The sequence below is a fragment of the Pagrus major genome, chromosome 8 (assembly GCF_040436345.1).
Source record: "Pagrus major chromosome 8, Pma_NU_1.0".
Taxonomy (NCBI): Eukaryota; Metazoa; Chordata; class Actinopteri; order Spariformes; family Sparidae; genus Pagrus; species Pagrus major.
Window position 1 is genome coordinate 29,729,386 of NC_133222.1, and position 22,969 is coordinate 29,752,354.

At 38.5% G+C, this 22,969-nt stretch overlaps 2 protein-coding genes across 2 annotated transcripts; one reads left to right on the plus strand and one right to left on the minus strand.

Annotated features, from left to right (window-relative positions):
• Nucleotides 1-2,178: 2,178 nt before the first annotated feature.
• LOC141001663 (charged multivesicular body protein 4c-like) lies at nucleotides 2,179-4,698 on the minus strand. The gene is made up of 5 exons (XM_073472807.1): nucleotides 4,539-4,698; nucleotides 3,991-4,087; nucleotides 3,582-3,699; nucleotides 2,448-2,574; nucleotides 2,179-2,249 (listed from the first exon to the last, which is right to left on the minus strand). The coding sequence occupies exons 1-5, from the start codon at nucleotides 4,696-4,698 to the stop codon at nucleotides 2,179-2,181; spliced, it is 573 nt and encodes a 190-aa protein (XP_073328908.1).
• Nucleotides 4,699-6,196: 1,498 nt separating this feature from the next.
• Nucleotides 6,197-19,159, plus strand: chmp1a (charged multivesicular body protein 1A). Its single transcript, XM_073472159.1, has 7 exons — nucleotides 6,197-6,328; nucleotides 9,317-9,336; nucleotides 9,442-9,519; nucleotides 11,332-11,478; nucleotides 11,630-11,758; nucleotides 11,959-12,152; nucleotides 16,853-19,159. Exons 1-7 carry the CDS (start codon nucleotides 6,322-6,324, stop codon nucleotides 16,872-16,874), a joined length of 597 nt encoding a protein of 198 aa, XP_073328260.1. The 5' UTR covers nucleotides 6,197-6,321; the 3' UTR covers nucleotides 16,875-19,159.
• The last annotated feature ends 3,810 nt before the right edge of the window (nucleotides 19,160-22,969 follow it).

Sequence of the window (22,969 nt, forward strand, 5' to 3'; positions counted from 1 at the left end):
AAATAATAATAATACAAAAAATCTACTGTATATGTTGCTATCTACGGAGCCCGTGAGGTACATGGATGTTTTTTAGTTTTTTTTAAATTACTAAATCACATGCGCGTTTAAAAAAAACTAAACAAAAAAAACCCTAAAAAACCACATCAACGTCACCTCACGGGCTCCATAGCTACCAGATGGTAATTCTGGGGTAGCCACATAATTACCTCTAAAACTAAAATGCAAAAATGTGTGATAGGAAAGGTGATTTACAATTACACATGTTCCAAAAATATCAAATTTATCAGTAATGACTGAAAAAATATTATTGTCCTTGTTAAAATAATCTAATTTAATTTAGAGTTTTTAAAGTTTTAAGTGACAGTTGTAGTTAGTTAGTTATGTATCCAAATGGAGACCTGCACAGGCTACATGATTTGAACCTTGGTGGTTGCTTGTTGATGTGCATCTCTCCTTGAGTTGATTGGTACAAATCCTTATTTGAGGAGGCTTCATAATTTTCCTATATAATCTGATTTCATTAAACATGGAAATGCAAACACCCTTGTTACATACTGATATTTGCTATGTAGATTGTGACCAATAGAAATACAATTAGGTCAGGTATTTTCACTATTTATTTTTTTACCCCGTGCATCATTTTCTTTAATATGCCAACACAATTATCAATCTATATTCACATATTAAAGAAAAATACGCGCCCAAAGTTACCAACTGTCAAGTTTCTTGCAGATTTGATTAAATATGTACATTTTCATTTTGTCATATACATTCTAATCCTGACACTAGTTTGCTTAGTGCTGAAAAGGTGACTGGATTAACAGCCCAGGAGGAGATGGCAAAGGTACATTTTCCCAAAGATTAGGCAGAAATAACTCTTTTCAGGAGGACAGTGTGTACACAGGAGCTGAATATGAGTTGAGTCTCTGTTTTCTCTACACGGTCTAACTGATCTTATTGTGGAACTACCTTTGTCCAATAAACAATATATCAAATTTGAACATGATTAATCAAACCATATCATTATCACAATGGTAAATACTCATACTGGTATAAAGGATTGACTTTCCAAAGCATAAGACTTTGTTTACAAATGCATCCTCATTTTGACAAATACATGCCACCCCAACACTATTCAGAGAGGTCATTGGGATCAAATGCTAAAAGTACCGGAGCCCAAAAATGCTCATGTTGAAGATTGATTCTCCAAACGTCATGTCTACAAATCATTGGGCCGCATTAAAGAAGCAATATGAACAAATAGTACTTGTATTTTGTTAGTATCCATTGATTTCTGTGATTCACCAATGTTTTCTTATTTTTGCTCTTCTCTTTGGTAAGAGAAAACTCTAAGAGTGGTCACGAGCACTCTTACCAGGAAAAGAGAAAAACATCAAGCGTCCAGAGTGCACAGCTGGAGTGCTGGAGGCCAGGTGGATGTTACCTGCCTGGTACTGTGTTTCTGACGTTCCTGTAACTCCAGTGCTGACGCTGTGGAAGATCACGTTTACGTTGTTTTATTTAACAATACCTCTTCCTCTTCTTACTACCCTTTTTTGGTGGCATCTCTCCAATAGCTCTGCCAGTGTTGGCTATTTGGCCACGGCACTACACCTGCCTTTATATGGTGTTTAGTGGGCATTATTAAGGTGGTAAATAAATGTTTATTTTTAGAACATTTAACAAACAGCCTCTTGAAACAAAGTTTCTTATAAGCAGGACCAGGACAGCCAACAGAATGAAGCCAACACTGTGTTTCACAAAACTTTGACAGAACCTCTCAGCTATAGCAAATATTCTAAATAGACCAATTTATAGTAATACACCAAATAATAAGAGCCACTGGTGAGAGGACTTTTGCATTAGTAGCTGAAACAACAATGGTGTTAGGGGAGGGGGACAGTGCAAGTTTCCAAGTTCAGATAACATCATATTATATCATAGAGTCATTTATTAATGTTATCAATACCCTAATTATAGTATCATAAAAGTAATATTACACTGTGTTTCAAAGCTCATACTACTACAATATGAATGCTGAGAAAGAAAACAGTCAAATGTGCACACAAACATAAATCACTCATGAACAATAACATTATTTCTGCCTATTTATTATTCCATCCTGAACTTTCCTCTTTTCTTTTTACTGGTACTGTGTTATGGCTGATGGTGTGTTTATGAGGATTCGTTCAACCAGCGCCACAGATACTCTAATTCTTCCTCAACCTCGTCTTCCTCCGTCTTGGCTTTGGGAGAGAAAAAACAAAAACTGTGAGCATTTTGCATGAATTGACTGAAACAGCAGCCAACTGCAACTTGTGTTGTATCATATTTTTAACTTATCATCAGCTTATTTTAAAGCAACTAACATGCAAAATTGACCACTGCAGCACCAGCACTACCAACTAAGCTGACCGACTAGTTTAGTACCAGATGGGTCTTACCAGGATGGGAAAGAGATGCAGTGGATGACTCTGCGAGACAGGGGGCGCTCTCTTCTGTTCTGTCTGTCTCAAGGAGAGTCTCATCCAGATTCTTCTCCAGCCTCTCCAGCTCTGCCAGCAGCTCATCCTGAGACACACACACACACACACACACACACCAGCAAATGGCTCTCATCACCATATATCTTCTGGTACCAAGATCACCACAGACACTTTGATCACTGTGAGTACTTGCTGTAATACAGCATCATCCTATGCTGGCTATATAATATGTAATGATATAATATTTCTGCATCTTATTTCTGCATTAAAATGTCTTTAAAGAAAAACTACACCTTTGTTATGTATTGTATTAAGTTGTGTACTTACATTATCCCAAATGTTTGTAACAATGTTCAAACCCAGAGAAATCTACAAGTTTATTCAAGGTAACGTGCGTCTCATTTGATCACCTGTAACTATAACTTCCAGGAGAGTCAGGGAGTGAGGTCACGTCAACGAATGAGACTAAACATAACGTGACTAAAACTTTAAAGCATTACCTTCAGCAAAGGATCATTTGTGTCTATTTGGTCACTCGTGCAAGTGTTTATTTGCCCAAAAAGCCAGATTACTTCACTGTGCATTAGCCATGAGTTAGCAAGCAACAGCACACACCCAGAGTGTGTGTGTCTGTTTGTCTGAATTCAAGTCAAGCTCTCACTAAACTCAGCAACTCATCAGAGATTCTGGTTTTCTCTCTTCTTTTCCCCTCTCCTCTCCATTCAGAAAGTTAAGTACATTTCCCCTCCAGCTCCAGTCAGCAGTCAACATTACAGAACATAGTCACCTGACAATGGAGGCCACCTCTGTGGATCACTGCTGCAGCCAGGTTGATAAATGGAAGTGAAGATAAATCCACTTTTTAATCACAAAAGTTATTAAGTAATCTATGAGTTCTCCTGTCGTCGGTTAATGGCTCCAGATCAGAGCCGAATGAGATGTGACTCTGCAAAAGTCTTTTGATATGTTTTGAAAGAGAGACCTTTTTTTAAAATGTCGATGTGATATTTACTACATCGTAATACAGTCCATTTCTGAAATTACAAAAATGTTACTTAAGTAAAATCCTTGAAATAATTACTGTCACTGTACCTCATCAGATTCCCCTCCTAAGCTCACAGGTGTGTAGAGGGAGTCTGTCATGTGTTGAGTCCCTTCCTGCTCCTCTGCAATGTCCTTGATCAGGTCATTCACCTTGTTGAGAATATCTCTGAAACAGCAGAGAGTTCCTGTCTCAGTTAAACTTATTACTTACTTACTTATTTCAAGCATTGGTTTGTACACAAAAAGAGGAAGATATTACATTTGCTGTTAGCTGGATCAAAATTCAAGTTGTCCTTCGTAAATTAATAACAGCCACATGCACATTATAACCTGTATCCCAAATCGTATCTATATTTGCTGACATTTTGTGTGAGTTCTTTATTTCACTCTGTTGTACTTCTTTCAGACATTCATACATGTCATTAATGACCTCTTCTGCTGATATCTTCCCCCTTACATGTGTTCATTAGTGGACCTCATGGCCTTCACAGCACAGTCAATGTACATGAGATGTTTCTGGCACCACTTCTTCCTTCTCAGCGCCTGCAGAGTCACTATGAGGAGAGCACGGTCAGATATATTAGTGTATGATTAGGAAAGTATTTAACAAAGTGAAAAGAAAAACAGAGTAATGAGGATTTTCAGAGATGTAATGTCTATCAGGACATCGCTAATTTTGTTAAATTATAATAAATGGTTTGTTCAACAACCCCAAAAACTTCTGTTTTCATTCCTTTGCGGGTCATTGTAACGGATGATTATGATCTTTATGCAGGCTAACATTACAGTGAGAGTGAGTCATGAATGTGTTGTGACCAATTATGCTAATTTAATTTTAAATAACTAGCTAACATAGGTCAATTAGCGGCTAGCTTGTTTAGCTGCTAGCTTAATTAAAGGTAGAGGAATAGGTTTTTCAGACGTTTATTTTACCTCACATTGCTACGTGTATGTGTATTAAAGAATTATACAGTGCACATGTCAATGTCCTTTCAAATGTCTTACCTCTTCTGTTTTCTCTGCTCTTTTTCTTGACAATGAGAAGTTCCCTGTCAATCCTCTTCTCCAGATATTCTTTCATTTTCACGAGCAGCTCCTGGTTCTGAGAGAGTTTCTCAGTCTCATGTTGTTCGCAGGGCTTCTTTCTCACCTCTTTTCTAGACATCTTTACAAACGAAGACGTCTCTGCTCCTGGCTATAACGCAATATTTCACCTTGACTGACCGAGCTCGGGCCTTGGTCTGCACTGAAAACGTTTGACTAACCTTAGTATCCCTGGTTACCGCCTGTGACCACGCTCAGATGAAAACACGTCCCTCTGCATTTTAATATTACAAGATCACATTTAGATTAATATAACAAACTTTCAAACTTGGTCAAAACAATAGACTTTTATGAATGAAAAAATAAACTGTAAGAAGAAAGTGATGATAACACCAGATTATTGGTAATGTTATAGGAACGTTCCCTACTTGTCTGTTTGGATGTTTGTTGGTGTTGATATTCAGAGAAGGCCTGTGACATGTTGGTATGTAAAAGACAATCCACTGGATTATAGTTCAGTATACTAGGGGTTAAATGTCATCTGCTAAGGTGTATCAAGGACTTCTTAATTCAAAGATCAATTCATGTAAGAATTGGGAAGAGCTTCCTCAAGACAATGAGTAGTTGATAATGGATTAGTACAGTGTTTGTGACAAATGATAGGTGACATTTAGTGATATAGAAAGCAAACTTAAGAAAGTGTTAAAGGTGCGCAATGTTGTTTTGGGGAGGAAATTTTAATGAGAAGAGAGAGATCTTCACTGACTGATTGTTTTTATGTGTAAACAAACCAAATCAACAAACTCTGAGTAATCTGAATAAACAAACTGACCTAAAGGACAACACAATTCAATACTGTTACACTTTGTTTATATGTGGCGGACCCTGCCACCTTTCTGGCTTCAAACAGTGTTCTTGGGACCATATTTCCCCTGAGAACAGTCTGTTTATTCAGTTATGGAAGAAAAAAAATATTTCTGAGTTTGTATCATTACCTCATTAATACTGTAACTATAAAAATTGTGAAATTTGAATTTCTTCTCCAAAGCTATGTAGTGCCCCTTTAAACATAATGCTGCTGGTTGGAAGTGAATGGGGCGCAGAAAGATTTGCACTGAGGACAATTTATATCTGATTAATCCCAATCAGATCAGTATTAGATTACCAGTGTGTGTCATTTGGATCTGCAGCAAGTACATCTCTCAAAATGTTAGGTCACATGAAGTATCAGGCTGTGGGTTAAGGTTCAGGTGTCTTTAGAACAACTCCAACATCAGAATGAGATGTTAAAATGGGAGAAAAGTCAAAGTCATCCAACACAAGACATATTAAGGCCTTGCAGGGAAGGAGGAGAAGGAGAGCTGTTTGAATTGACGGCAACACAAAAAACAACAGAGCAGGAAATATCTCAAATATACTATGTTTTGACCTAGTCTTGTTTTTTCAGTATCTGAGGAGAACACATTTGATTGAGGTGATAGATGATACTTTTGTGCTCTTGATTATTTTTTTCTAACTTACACTCCTCACCAGTTGGCGGCGGTAATGCGCAATTTCGCTGTTTGCCAACCGCGAAGACAACATCACGACGAAGACGGGGAGACGAGTTCTGACCACGTGACTAGTCTTGGACCAGGAAGTGCGGGGTCAGATACACGGCTAGATCATAACAAACCGATACTCGCTTGTTTGGGAGCTGAAAATTATTTTTCCTGTCATCAGCTGGGAGCATATTCGTCTTGACATGGAAGGTATGTCGTGTTTTAACAGATGAACGCTTCATTTTGATAAATGTTGTGTCTGTTTTTAGCTGTACCGCTAATCAGTCAGGTATGTAGCATTAGCTTGCTATCTTGGGTGGGTGGCTAGCTAGGTTAGCTGTCAGACCTGTTTCGATTATCACCTCATTCGTTTATCATATCTAACTATATTTGCCATACGGGCAATTAATTTGGCCTTTGTTTGGATATAACATCTTGTCTTAACGCTGCCTGCCACTGAATCTTTCCTTAGGAAACTATGACAGCAGGAATGTCACACTGTTCAAACATTTGATTACTGTAGCTTCGACAAACGTAGACACAGTTGGACACTTCCTGATTTGAACTTGGACTAAAACATGAAGACTTATGAAAAGATAAAGTATTTAATTGGACTATATATAAATAAAATAATGTGTTGGTAGTAAATATTGACAGCCTTTCCGGAAACCAAATTCAAGTATAGTTGTTGGTATTCTATTGGTACAATATGTATTTTGTTTTATTATGGGTTTGTATCTAATAACATTTTCCTCCTTTTATGAGTTTATAGAACATCAATTTCTACAGTTTCAGATTGTGTATTTGTTGCAGCTTTTGGATAACATTTGTGCATTTTTCTTTTCAAGTCAAAGGCTCCAACAAAATTATAAGTGACCCCTAGGGGACAGTAGTCCTATTCAAGAAATGCATCACATACGGTCTTTGTCAAAAATGTACATACACTTGTAAAGAACATGGATATCATGGCAGTCTTGAGTTTAAATTATTTCTACAACTCTCATTTTTTTTCTCTGATGGAATGAGTGGGAAACATACTCCCTTTTCACAAAAAAATATTCATGAAGTTTGTTTATATAATAAATTTATTTTAAGTTTCCTGAAAATATACATACAGTAATTCAAATAATTGGTTAAATGTCTTCGGCCATTTAGCTTCCTGGCACAGACTTGTTTCTTCAGCAGGACGTTGGGAAAACCATTCCAAAACTTAAACTCTAGCCTGATTGATCCAGTCCTTCACCACTGATGTGTGTTTGGGATCATTGTCCTGTTGGAACACCCAACTGCACCCAAGACCCAATCTTCTGCTGATGATTTGAGGTTTTCTTGAAGAATTTGGAAATAATCCTCCTTCTCCATTATTCCATTTACTTTCTTTAGAGCAGCAGATCCACTGGCAGCCAAACAGCCCCACAGCATAATACTACCAGCACCATGCTTGACAGTAGGTCTGGTGTTCTTGGGGTTAAAGGCCTCACCTTCTCTCCTCCAAACATATTGCTGCTCATTGTGGCCAAACAACTCAGTTTCTGTTTCATCTGACCACAGAGTTTTCCTCCAGAAGCTTTTTTCTTTGTCCATATGATCAGCAGCAAACTTAAGGTGCCACATCTGGACCAAGAGCTTCTTTCTTTCACGGCAGCCTCTCAGCTCATGTTGATGCAAAACACACTTGACTGTGGACACTGACACCTGTTCTTCCAGCAGCTTCTAATTCATTGCGGACTTCCCGTAAAGTGGTTTTGGTTGACTCTTGACCATTCTGACGAGTTTTCTCTCAGCAGCAGGTGATAGTTTGTGTTTTCTTCCTGATCGTGGCAGTGACACAACTGTGCCATGCACTTTATACTTACAAACAGCTGTTTGGACAGTTGATCTTGGCACCTGTGTCTGCTATGATTTTAATTGTTGTTCAAATCAATATTGTGCTCTTTCAGATCAATGCTGAGCTCCTTAGAGCTTCCCATTGTAGTGTCTGTGGCTGAGTCTAATGGGTGTATCAAACAAACCCTATTAAAATGGGTCCAAAAAAGTCACCAGCTGTTATAAATCAGAATCACTCAGAAGAAGTTAAGACGCTATGCTTCAAAGCAAATTTGATTGACAAAACTTTCTATAATCACCAAAACTGATTGTTCAAGTTGCTGAATGTATATTTTTGACCCAGCACGTTTGGACACATTTTCAGAAGACCTATAATAAATTAATTACTGAACCAAACTTCATGAATGTTTTTTGTGACAAAGTAATATGTGTTCCACCATATATTTTTTGCATATATAATAAGATTGAAAAAAAAACCCATTATGCCTACTCTCATTGTAATGTCCCATTGGCAGTAGGGATAGACCGTTAATTACCCTGGCCGAATAATGAACCGATATTCAGCATTTATCTGAATTTTGGTATTTGTGGTATTTTTGTCCGATTGTTGATTAAATAAGTTAATTTAAAAATGTAATACTTTGGCTCTGATGCAGTACTGTAGTCACCACTCTGTGGTCCTCTTATTGGTTACATGTCACAGGTAATGGCCTTTCAACACTGAAAAATCTGAATCTACAAAGTAACTAGTAACTAAATGTAGTGGAATTATCTGCTTATTTATATAGCAGTAATTCCCAATAGAAGTTATATCATGAAACTTTTAAGTTGGAGTAGTTCTCGACCGTACTCTTTAACTAATCAATTTACAGAGACCCAACAATTCCCTGCATTGGTAATGGCCCTGAAAAAGCATATCCATCGATCTCTGGCAGGTTCAGACATATAATGCTTTTTGAAATGCCTGCATTCACTTGGCAAAATAGGAAAACTACTTAGTCAACGGTTTCACTTTGTGTGTGCATAGTTAAGCAATCATCTTATCAACCTGTCATGTAAGCATAAATACCAATCACATGCCAATATGATCATATATTCCTAAAAGGAATTTTCAGCTACAGCTGGAAACAACCATAATGTATGGACTTAGTAAGAAGTAGAGTGGTCCTATACGTCTCATTTCTTTTCCACTCTGGTTCTTAAATATGAAAAAGCACTTGCCTCTTAAGCAAGAAAGCAAGAAAAGACAGGAAGATGTCTTATAAGTTTCCCAGCCATCTTGTTTTAGTATGTTATGTCACCAGACACTGTATGTATAATGTAGAGTCAGTATATTGCTGTATAACAGGTACTTTCACTGTCTCTCCACAGACACACTGTTCCAGCTTAAGGTATGTGTCTTGTTAAAATATTTAATCCATATGATATATGATGATATAACTTGTAGGAGGGGATTATTTATTAATGTTCTGGACATGTTTCTCGTTGGTTAACAGTTCACTTCCAAGCAGCTTGAAAGACTGGCCAAAAAGGCAGAGAAGGACTCTGAAAAAGAGCAGGCCAAGGTCAAGAAGGTGAGCACACTGGCCCTAGCTTAAGGCGAAGTCACATACCATATATTGTGATCACAATCTCCCACAATGATCTCTTCTGTCTAGTGGGACATTTGTTGCATGTCATACTCTTGTCTCTCTACCTTCACCATTTTCCATCATCATCTCTACTGTGACCTCTCTAATAAAGGTAATATGCCAACAAATAATCTTAAAAAGGCCAAGCTTTATTTGATGGAAGTTTATAAATGAGGAAAATGGATAAAAAAAAAGAGAATAATTAGGAGTAGGGGGTGAATTTTAAGGGTAATCTTATCAGCAGTAGTCTTTATGGTTCACTAAGTGGTCTATGTTTAGCACAAGTAAAAAATGTAAACCATCCAGACTGATGCAGAATATCTCCCTGCCATCGTTTTTATGTCTTCTTTTTTCTTTAACAGTTGTATAATTGTGTCATGTAATTTTTGCAGTTGGCCTGTAGGGAGTAATGATAATGTTTGGGGTTGTGCCGGTAATTGTTTTTTCCAGACATTGTATGTGTTGCCCAAAAACTCATAAATAGCAATAAATGGTTATCATGTCCAAAAAGTAATTGAATACATCGATAGATAACACAGTGAGTTAGTAGTTAAAATGAAGTGAAGAAACAATAAATACGCAGCTATTAATTTCCCTTTTTCAATAATAATTTATAAAGTATTCTGAATTGTTTAAGAGTAAAATAACTTTTAACTGGCGTTTGGTTAACTATAAATTTACCATTTATTAATGATGGTTATTATAAAGTAACTTGTAGAATGAACTGCAATGTTTGTTTACAATAACTTCTGGGTAGAAAACCCCTGCATCTCGCTCTAACTAGTATACAATTTATTTGTCTTATTTCATGATATTATTTCAAAGTTTATACAAGTAAAGGTAAAAGAAAAGATTAAAAGCTGTTTTAAAACCAACTGATTGAGGGTTATACATAATAATACACACAGTAAAACATGTCAAGATATGTTTTCCTTTTTACACTCCATGTTAAATGTTTAACTAACAAACATTTTTGATACATTCAGTTATATTTTCAACTTGTCTAATATACTTTTCCTGCCCTGTCAGTTTTGGGGGGCTCTATGGTTGTTGTGCTTTTTGTAATCAGTAGATTATTAATGTAGAGTTCTACTGTTCAAATGGCACAGATAGTGGCACGCATCCGTCAGCAGGGGGCAACACAACTTTAAACATTGAACAAGGAGTGCCCTGGTTGTTTTGTGAAATGGATATTTCACTATTTTAAAGATTGGTAATTGTTTTTAGAGGTAAATATTTCTGCTATAAGCCCTTTAGGCATCTCTGTACCTGATTAAAATGCATGTTTAGTCTCAGGGATTACAGAGGAGATATCCTGATGACTACTCTCATGGAACAATGGGGCCAGAACACTCTCTTATTATCTCACTGGCCAAAGATATTTCCCTGTTGAGTCGTCATAGTCCTCACTTCTCATATCCGGTATAACAGCTCACGTGCATTTGAAATGTAGCAGCAGCTCAATTTGGTGAAAGGATTATAATCACTTACTTTATGTGAGCTACACTGTTCTATCCAATCAATGAAACTACTGGAAAAGAAACCCAGAAACATAAAATATAAGACTATTAGAGACTGATTTTTTTTTTTTTAAAAAACAAGAATAAGTTGAATTTTCAAGCAATATTATTTTAAAATTGATTTAACATATGTGTACATTTACATGGATATTCTGATTTTACTAAATGAGATATACTGAAGGTGATTTGTAGAAACAGATTTGGAGTGTTAACAGTGTCTTTGTCTCATTACCAGGCTTTGCAACAGAAAAATGTGGAATGTGCCAGAGTTTATGCAGAGAACGCTATCCGGAAAAAAAATGAAGGTCTTAATTGGCTCCGAATGGCGTCTCGAGTCGATGCTGTCTCCTCTAAAGTCCAGACTGCTGTCACCATGAAGGCAGTAAGTTACTGTGTTCAATCAAAATGTTGGATTGGAAAGCATCTATTTTCATATTACCACATCACATAAGCTTGGGAGGGGAGAACATAAGGTATTTTGTCTTTTTCAGAATGAATCAAATACATTATAAAGGCCCTTTTTTTTCCGCCAGGTGACCAAAAACATGGGCCAGGTGACCAAAGCCCTGGACAAAGCTCTAAACTCCATGGATCTCCAAAAGGTCTCTGCAGTCATGGATAAGTTTGAAACCCAAGTGCAGAACCTCGACGTCCACACCTCAGTGAGTGGCTGCTATTTGTTCTTGTATGGTTTATGTATTTTCATTCAGTTTTCTTTAGTTATTCTCTAGTTGAACTGATATGGACTTGATAAGTTGTATCTGAAGTTAAGCAGGTAAAAAACAAACCCAAACTTGCACTGTTTCGTCTGAGTTTTCATTGGTCTGTCCCATATGATCCATCCCTCTCTTTCCCACACCAGGTCATGGAGGACTCCATGAGCTCTGCAATGACGCTGACCACCCCTCAGGAGCAGGTGGATGACCTCATCCACCAAATAGCGGAGGAGAGTGGCCTGGAGGTGATGGACCAGCTCAACCAGCTGCCTGCAGGAGGCACCTCAGTGGGTGCAGAGAGCTCACGGAGTCAGGAGAGGGAGGACCAGCTGTCTCGACGGTAAGGTCCACTGTCTATACTTGGTACAAGACAATATGTGCTATCCTGTAACTACTGGGGCACAGGTTAAAAAGACATCTGTGTGTCTTGCTCATGTTTCCTTAAGCAAGAGACTGAATCTCCCTGCTCCAAACCTGGTAAAGCTGTCTTTATTCTCTGGCATAAGGCTAACAAGTAGCACATGATCAGGCTACTTTGCAGTTAGAATGCAGCATGAGATCAGTAAATTAGATTGAAACACCAGTTACAATTCCCACACACAGAACACAACTGTTGTGGTTGCAAAGTCATTGGTAACAAGAAGGAAACACTATGTTCAGCTCAGAGACGGAAGAAAGAAACTGCATTGTAACATAAAGATATGGGTTATCAGAATAGTCAAATGAGCTGTGGTTTGGTAAATTACATATGCAGAAAATGTCTTTGGTGTCGTCTCTTCTTAGTTGGTAGTAATTCACGGTTTGCGTGGATCCTTATAAACTCTAGAATCCAGTAATCTGAATTTTAGGACCTAAAATGTCTGAAATATGATTTTGACAGGTCTCAAAAACTGATTGGATTATGAAGTTATGGCCACTTTTATGAAGCTGCGTTAACTTCAGTCTCACTTTAGGAAAAATGTTATTGATTATGCTGTAACAAAACTACAAAACAAAACCAATATGGAACCAATTACAATCAATATATTGGAGCAAAAATAGCTACTAGAAGCATTAAGTAGAAATTGTTTCTGTTATGGTTACTGTCATCTAATATAGGTAAGTGCACAATCATTGAGATCCGGCTCCAGAAACGTATGGCCTAAAATAGGTCTTCAATTGTTGATGAAGATTCTCAGTCATCCAGGTCATGGTAATTTAAAGTGCTATATTGGAGGCAACTGGACTTGTTTGCCAGTTGCCTCCATTAAAGCACTAGAAGGTCTTAAAATGCATGAATAATGGTCTTAAATTTAACTTTTTAAATCCTGGAATTGGTCATTAAGGTGTTGGTTGACTAAGAATTGACTGGTACCAACACTATAAATTAATTGATTTGTTGGCCAACAGAACTTTGATCAAGTTGATTACTGGTGCAGGTATTTTCACTGTTTTCTCACACTACATATATTAAGCAATTTATCAAAAAACAAATGGTAAATTGATAAAGAAATGTATTATTCATTTTCAGCTCTATTTTATGACTTTATCTCCCAGCCCAGAGAGCTGCTTGAGATAGTCTGATCAGTAAATTGCTTTGTTATCTGCTGTGCTGTTGTTGTGGTCTTTCTATCTAATCACAAGTTATTTCTAGAAAATATAATTGGGACACAATACAGGAACCAGCTTTCACATGCCAACCTGTGAAGTGCTCATTAAGCAGGTGTTAAGATATAGAGGTGGTGTTAATATTATCTCATTATTAACAGATTTCCTTCAGGAAAACGTGTTATTAGGCTGTTCTTGCTTCATGTTGAAGCAGGCTAACAGCTGAAAGTTTATAAGTTTGTCAAGAAAGGCTTACTGTAGATATCTAATAGTTTACCCTGGTGTAGAATGATCATGTGACCACAGCGTCATTCATACTGTTCTGTTGGTTCTGGTTTGTTGAAAAACGAGACAATCTAGCATATGTAGCTCTCTACCACAGTGTCTTTGTGCAAAAGTCATTTTTTTCCAATTTTTTCATTTTGTTGAACCAGTTCCCTTTACTTGAGCCATGGCCCTGTCCACATACATAGGTAACCAGGATCCACAAGTTTTTTATAGCAGTATTAGAACTCATTTTATCAATATTATGTTTTTTGGTCAATTAGATCTGATAAATCTGATAGAAAGCATTATATAAACAAAATGTTCTTCATCAATTCCCTTTGTTTTCCAAAGAATTAGGATAAGACATTGAATGGCACATTAAACGTTGAAAAATAATCCTGTCAGTGCTCTCTCCTGGACAAACTATGTGGTTGGGCTTCTGTTTCTATAACCTTGTTTACACTGGACAAAATACACACCAACAAAACCTAAAATTTGACTTTAGTCTTCAATGTGAATGGGTATAATCAGCATTCACTCCTGCATCAAATATCATAGTCATGATTATTTACTGCCTTCAGCTCTGGTCACTGTTGATGAAAACACAACACTCCAGTAGACGCAATTTTCGCCAATTTTCCAGGACATTTCTAGGATGCGTGTTGAAGTTAAAGACCTGCTGCATGAATACTTTTCGATCTGTCTCCATTCAAGCGCTTGAACATTGTCAGTCACTGTTGAATGTGCTACATGTATATGTGTGCTCATTTTCTTATGAAAATAGCATTAATTTCCGTAAAAAAAACAAAACATATCTTTACCAATGTTGACGTCGATGCAGATAAATAGCAATAAGCTAATATTTTGGATCAGAAGATTTATCAATCCATTTCTTTTGTAAATCTAACTTTATTACAAAATCTATAACACAAAGGTGAGACTAGTCATCCCTATATTTTGCCTCCATTATTAAAATGATATTTTTGAATTTAGGAAACAAGTAGCCAGTTCTCTCCTGTTTACAATTCTTTAGCATCATAGTGGTTATAGCAAGTTTGTAAGGCATTTTTAGAACCTGTTCTCAGGCTGTTGTCTGAAAACTTACAAGAAAGGAGTTGACAATATGGATACCCTCTATCACAGTATGCCATATATAGTTATATACAGTATTTATTCTATTATACACTGCTCAAAAAAAGTAAGGGAACCTGTTAATCACACATTAGATCTTGATGAATGAATAATTCAAGTTGAAAATCTCTACTGATGTACATTGTATAATTTGTTGAGGACAAAATGATGTAACATCAGTCAATGGAAACCAAATTTATCAACCCAATGAGGGCTGGATTCCAAATTTTATTAAATTTTTTATGGATTTTCGGATTAAAAAATGTAATACACAGGCTGATCCCACTAGCGTGAATTTTTTCATGGCAACTCATTATGTGACTCAGTCTGCCTCTGTGCACTCCCGACAATGTCTGGTCATGCTCCTGATGAGTCAGCAGATGGTGTCCTGGGGGATCTCCTCACAGACCTGGATCAGGGCATCAGTGAGCTCCTGGACAGTCTGTGGCGGTACTTGGCGGCGTCGGATGCACCGATACATAACAACCCATAGGTTTTAGGTCAGGGGAACGAGAGGGCCGATCAATAGCATCAATGCCTTGGTCATCCGGGAACTGCCTACACTCTCTGGCCACCTGAGGCCGGACATTGTCCTGCACCAGGAGGAACCCAGGGCCCACTGCACCAGAGTAAGGTCTGACAATCACTCTGAGGATTTCATCCTGGTACCTAACAGCAGTCAGGGTACTGTTGGCTATGACATGGAAGTCTGTGTGTCCCTCCAAGGCTATGCCTCCCCAGACCATCACTGATCAACCGCCAAACCGTTCATGCTGGATGATGTTACAGGCAGCATAACGTTCACCACGGTGTCTCCAGACTCTTTCACACCTATCATATGTGCTCAGTGTGAACCTGCTCTCATCTGTGAAGAGAACAGCGCCTGCCTAAACTGCCAATTCTGGTGTTAACTCGCGAATGCCAATCGAGCTGCATGCTGCTGGGCTGTGAGCACAGGTCCCTCTAGAGGTCGTCGGGCCCTCATGCCACCCTTATGGTGTCTATTTCAGTTTGGTCAGAAACATGCACACCAGTAGCCTGCCGGAGGTCATTTTGTAGGGCTCTGGCAGTGCTCCACCTGTTCCTCCTTGCACAAAGGAGCAGTTACCGGTCCTGCTGCTAGGTTGATGCCCTTCTACGGCCCTGTCCAGCTCTCCTCGTGTAAATGCCGGTCTCCTGGTATCTCTTCCATGTTCTTTAGACTGTGCTGGGATACACAGCAAACCTTCTTGTGTATGGATGTGCAATCCTGGAGGAGCTGGACTACCTGTGCAACCTGATTGGGCTGCAGGTACCACCTCACGCTACCAGTAGTGACAAGGACACTAGTAGAACACAAAACTAGAGTAGACTCAGTCAGGAAGGATAAAGAGAGAGCAATTGTCTGTGGTCACCACAAATCAAAGTACTTCATCACCTTGCTGCAAAAATAATATAAAAATCTAATATCTAAATCAGTCCTGCTAATGGATTTCCAGCCTTGCCCATGGGCTCATACAACTATAGATAAGGGATATCTTTATATGTAACGGTATGGCAAAATATCTGGTAGCTGATATACTGTATTTATGTTGTTATCTGTGTATACTGCCAACCAGCTTGAGCCGTCATTCAGATCTGGGTGTGAGTCATTAACACCAGAGGTAGATTTTCATTTCATCCTGATGGCAATAAGGAAGACTGTTTTTTTTTTCGCTTTTTTAATCATTTTTAATTTTGAAATGAAAAGTACATTGACGACATAAAACAATACAAAGAAAATACAACACAAAATTGAACACAAACGGAACACAACAAAAAGGCTGCCAGAGTTTACAAAATAACAATTATTATTAAAATATATTACTGTAATACTTATTAATACAAAATAACGACTATTTAAAATTAATAGTTTCTCAGAAATGTTGCCACAGTATTAAGATCCCTTCAAATGGTGTAAACACTGACAGTTGGGTAATGTAATTGAACACACTGCACCTTTTGAGGCTTTTATCTCATGTCACAAAAGCTCCAAACAATAAGACTCATTCTCACCACATTTCTCACACGTTTCAGGTTGGCTGCCCTGCGGAACTGAAGCCACCAGGAGAGGAGACGGAGCTTACAGCTGTGCGGAAGCAGATGAGCTTGGTGACGGCAACAGGAGCTGTGTGTGTGTTTCTGTTGAACTGTTCCTACCAGGAGGACTTAATGAGCCTATTGATTACCATCTCCCTGCTCTATAAATACACACACACACACACACCGGCTAGAAATACCACCTGAGCAGGCATGGATCTCCCTCTGGTTCACCTTCCCATTTCGATCCATCTATTCCCGTTTCTATCTTCCCCTCTCTAATTCCCCAATGGATCTCAGTTTACCTTTCTTTCTTCTTATTTCCCTCCTTTTGTATGCCTTTGTGTCCTCCGTCACCACCACCAACTCTCCCTTTGGCTACACTCTCCAGTTCTCAAATCACACACTCTTGGATGTATGCTTTGTACAACAAGTAAACCCATTTTACAAACTGTATAATGTACAATGATGAAAATGAAGATTTATTAAGCAGTTATAATAGTTATAAGGGGATGGGTGTCACTGGCTCTCATAAGGTGCAGGGTGGGTTAAAGATGTATCTATATGTTTTAAGTTTTTTAGGCTCCCTCAGTTCAACTTGGTTTAAATGGATGATTCTCTTTGGAGGAAGGAGACACATATTTAATCGGAACGAAATATCAGTTTATGCTTATAGCTTGTGACATGTTGGTGACACTAACAGTCTCCTTCTTTCATTGGATTTGTCCAGTAAACACCTGCTTCATGACATTGTTATAACACTGTTTACAACAAAGGGCAATCATCAAACCTTTTGTTTGTCAGTGTCAAAATGGGTGAATTTTGTTTTGTATTTTACTTGTATTCTGGTTTGTTGTTGATTATTTCTCATGCCTGTATTCAGACCTTTTGCTTTGAACGCCTTATATAGGGTGCAGGTGCTTGCATAGTTGCTTCCCCCGCCAGTGCCTGAAGGACGGTGAATTAGATGGCAAACAGCAGCAGACTGAAACTCAGATGGACGTTGGTCAATAAAAGGAATTTTCCATTCCTCTTCCTGCCAGACAAGCCTGAGATGGTCCTGTGTCGGTATTAGCCAGCTTCACTTCAACACTGACTGTGATGAGTCTGAGCTCCGGTTGCCTGATCTCTTTTTTTGGTTTTGGGTGCTTGATTTAAAGGAACAGTTCACCCAAAAGTGAAAATTCAGTCATTATCTACCCACCCCATGCCGATTCTAAACTTATAGGGTTTCGTTAAGTTTTCCTCTTAGTAAAAAACTTTCCATTGGTTCCATGAGGGTGAGTAAATAATGACTCAATTTCCAACTTTGGATGAACGGTTCCTTTAAGTTTTTGAAACCCCACCCCCCACCCTCCCGCAACACTGAAACTGCACTCAGATATTTTTGGACGCCTCTCTCATCCCCACCTGTCTAAGTCCCTTCTCAAACATTTTTAGGAGAAGAAAGACATGCTGGATCTTTATATTTTTTATTTTACACGAGTAAGTTGCTACTATGGCTGGCCGGTATGGCTTTAATAATATCACAATATTGTTATGCCATATTGCAATATACAATATATATCTCAATATTTTGAAATCTTCTCAAAAGCACTTCATAAATGTTAGGACTAGGCGAACAAATATTCCCAACTTCAAATTCTGATGTTGTAGCTATATGGTAGGGATGACTATTGGTACAAAATACTGACAATGCGATTTCTGATTAATAATCATCAGTAATGGGGATATAAAATAACTAAGTGGGTAAAGACAAGTATAAAAGCAAGTACAACAGTCTGGTAAGTTCAGAAAATGAAATAACTTTACTATAATGCAGCCTTTAAAACCAGGAAAAGACGACACTCGGTATATAGACTTGTATCACGATAACGATGTATATCGTATATATTTCCCAGCCCTAGTTGCTACTCCTTGCTTGCCTTGTAAACTAGGTATTTGTTTGAATTGAATGTTTCAGGTAAAGATGATGTGCTGGAAGATTATTCATATAAAGAGTAGATGATGTTTTTTCTCGTGTTTTGAGATCATGGCTCTACACTGAGTAGCCTGTTAAGTGCTTTGACTGGTTTTTGATGCAGCTCTAATGGAGTGTACAGAGTAAACATCAGTGAGAGGGTGTGTAGGCCAAAGCCACTACTCCACCTATGACAGTGCAGCGTCACCCTCTGACAATGTTTTCATTTTGTCATCCATCTTAACACAGGGAGGATTTATTTATACTTAAGGTTCAGCAGACTTTGCAGCACTTTTGTTTTGTATATTAATCTCATGAAAATAAAGTCTTGCCCTCTGACACAATCTCTCATTTGGCTTCATGGTTTGTTTACTTAATACAGAGAGATAAAGCTGTAATTATAGCCGTATGACCTGTTGGATCAAATTTCAAGCAAAGGTAGAGGATACCAAAAGCATGAACACAAAGATGTCAGCTGCTACAAATGTTGCTTTCCTACAGTAGTAAGGACACAAATGTTAGTTCAAGAAATCCACTTAATCTAAAATTGTCTTTTTTTCTACTCCTAGTGGGGGTTCTTGAGCAGAAAGGGGAATCATTTCACTGTAATTCCATCCACAGGTTACACAATAAGAGAATATATGACTTTCTTGGTTATGCGTTTCCTACACTTTCTGTAATAAAATGCCTTAAAGCTGATTTCATATTAAATGTGGGTTTGTGGTCTAATTTGTGGTCGTTGACATGAAAACGTTGGAGAACCACTGCCTGATATCATCTACTTCCATAGTTTGCCTCTTTACCTACTGTAGGTCAGGATCCTTGATAAAAGCTACTGAACTGTTTACAACTTTAGTAAATGGACACCTCAAAATCAAAGTTGAGCCATTTTCCTGTTTTCCTTTGTTTTAAGTCATTTAGTGAAATTGGATTAATGTGTTGCCATCACCACAGAGCTGTTAGTTATTTTGGTGAGATGATTCACAAGACAAAAACATTTAAAAAACAAAAACAAAAAAAACAGCATGTAAATAATATATCAAATGAGAAGCTTGGAACAATATTAAAGGAACAGCTCACCCAAAAATGAAAGTTCCATCATTACCTACTCACCTCCATGCCGAAAGAAAGTCAGGTGAAGTTCTGTAATAAACAAAACCTTTCTGGAGCTTTACAACAAGACTATGTTGTAGCATTCTTCTAAATAACTGAACTAGGTGTGATTAAAAAAAAAGTCCCAAAGTCTCCAGAAGCCCAAATTGTTTCCAAATACATTTGAAAAGTTGCTATTTACACCCTTGATGCGTGTCAAGCTCAAGCACCTGATTGTGTTTTTTGTTTTAAAACAAGTCCCCATCTACTTCAGTTGTTTAGGAGAATGCTGCAATGCTGTTTTGCTGTGAAGCTCCAGAAATGTTTTGTGGACTACGAAACTCCACCTGACTTTATATCAGCATGAGAGTGGGTAGGACTTGGACTTTCAGCTGAAAGGGAAGGGCATACTAGATCCACAGCCTGACCCTCTCAATCTCTACTACATCTTAGTATTTTAACCAGCCTCAGCTCCTTTAGATGAATCTTTATTATATACCGAATTGTTATATTTATCAATAGGTATTCTTGATAATGATTGATTTAAGATAAGTTTGAGCTGTATGCTTTGCCCTTGCTAAAACTAGCACCCTACTAAGTGCACAGATCATTTAGAGGAGAGCTGTCATTAACGGGTGTGGCTGGTGGCCATATCTGACACAGGGGTTATTCAAGTCAGGTACCAAACCAGCAGAAGCAGGGTAGATGTTCGGATGTAGGCAGTGAGAAGCTAGGCGAGTCTCCTTGCTACCAGCTTAAGCAGTCCCTATTTAAATCCTATTTTAAAGTAACACCTTGTAGGTTTAGGGACCTAACTCCTTATAATGGAGAGCTGGTCCAGTACCTCCTGAACAGGGGTATACTCGGGATCTAACACTCTCTATGTTCATGAGGTGGACCCAATAAGCGCTTTCTTTTGTTCATATTAAAACATTTTCATTTTGCCCAGAGCAAAGTCATGTCTATTAATATCCAATCACATCTTTGCACCTGCTTCTTATTTACTCGCACCACCCCTTAAATTTGTTTTGTTCAGTCTGAACACACCTTTAAGCAGGAGAGTTTTCACTGGGAGACTCCTGTACTCTATTTATAAAATCCTGACCATGGCCCTGTTCGTGATGTATTGTTGCCAAGCTGTCTAGCAGAGGATAACCTTATGTGGACTGGTGCTAAACTGGTATTTCAGGACAATGCTCTCGGATTAGTCATCTGCTTATGCTCTCATCAGAAACACACCACAAGGCTGATGATAACCGCTGCTCTCAGTTGGTTCATGAATATTCACATAGAATCAGTGTTCACAAACAAAGGCAAATACAGGCTACTGTGTTCTCTGGGTAAACAGTTGAAGCAACAGCACAAACACCAAATATTTCTTTCTCACTGAAGCCATTACTGGGGAAAGTGTCGAGATGGACAATTGCATCCCTCTTCAGTCTTTCTCTCCTGCTGCCTCCCTCCTTCTCTGTTTGTGAAATAAGTCATGAGGTAAATTATCATACCATGGGTAAATAATTAGACAGCCCAGGGAGGGGAGCAGCACAAATGCCAGGCAGGAATTCTGCGTGCCTCGCAGCTCCATAACAACTGGCTGTCGCTCCATGAAATGTCAAAGAGGCCCGAGCGATCACCCCAGCAGGTTGTCTTGGCGTGCACTGAGTGTTTCCACCATGGACTCCCCCGCCTTTTCTTTGTCTGGAAGCCCTGACTTAGCCATGGTGACAGAAAGAGGACGCACAACTCATGAAAACACAATGGTGATGAACAGGCTGTCCCAGTACTGACTTGAACACAGTGAGCTGTGTTAGTTAATGTCCAGGATATACCTCTGGTGCACTTACTGGAAAATACGTGACCTCGCTGGAAGAAAACCAGAGTTTATGAATTTAAAATTACTTTTAAATATGTGAGTGTGTCCCAGCAGGAGCCAGTTGCTATAAAAAGGGATGCTCACAGGGTTATGCTGACATAATGGAGCTCCCATTTAATGCCACGTTGTCGTGATGAGTAGCAGTGTCTGGTTTCCTGGTTGTGTCTAGTGTTTGTGTATGACAAATAAGCAATAGCCTATTTGGCAGCAGGGTTGAAACCGGAAACTGCTCAAGGAGTGTGACTGTGTGGATCTACCTCCATTAGTCAAATGGATCAGTCTCACAAGATACTACAGGGATTAAAGATCAGGAAACAGAAACTGACAGTGAGAGTGGGCAATAGAAAAAGGCAATACATTTTACATGTCTGCAAAAGACATGAGCTGGGAGCAGTATCATGAACACCAAACATCCCTGTAACTTGCAACACGTTATTTTCTTCTCAGTTATCACTTTATTATTATATCTTCATTTTCTTGCAATTCCACCATTTTAGTTTGGTCAGGAAATTAAATCCATGTCACCCTGTGCCTATCTGTGATGGGTAATCCCTGGCTGCCCCCCCATCCCCCCCATCCCCCAGTGGACAGAAATCACGGTCTTTCCTCTCCCATGTGACCGCCCCTGCTCATTGGCTGTGGCACGGGGAGAGTTGACGCTTTGGGCCGCTCCGATTGGATAAATAAAGGCTTACGTCAAGGTGGTCACAGTTGACCAGAGTGAGACAGGAAGTGGGTGGATTTTTTCTTTTAAAATAAACGCATACGACTCGTCATTAGTCAGTAAATGGCTGCACATAACAATTTGGGGAAACATTATTTAATAATTGTAATATTATTAATGACCCCAGTATGTGACGTCGAGGTAATGTTACACACGTATATGTGCATTAGCACTGTGGCTGTTTTGAGTTGATGGGTGGCCTGCTCCTCCACCTGTGCAATGTATACATTGTTATTATACTATAATGCTAGCTGGCCCCAGATCTGCTATGTGATAGTCTTGGTTAAACACACGAATTTAGTTATTTCAAATGTAGATTTAAAAAATGAAATAATGAAATACTTTGAATTACAACTTCCCAGTGAAACGTGCATGTAATGAAATTAACAAACGCAGCTGGCTTTGGGAGCCTCTCTGAGTCTGGGGTTCTCTATGAACTTGCCTGATTTACCAAGATGTCAATAC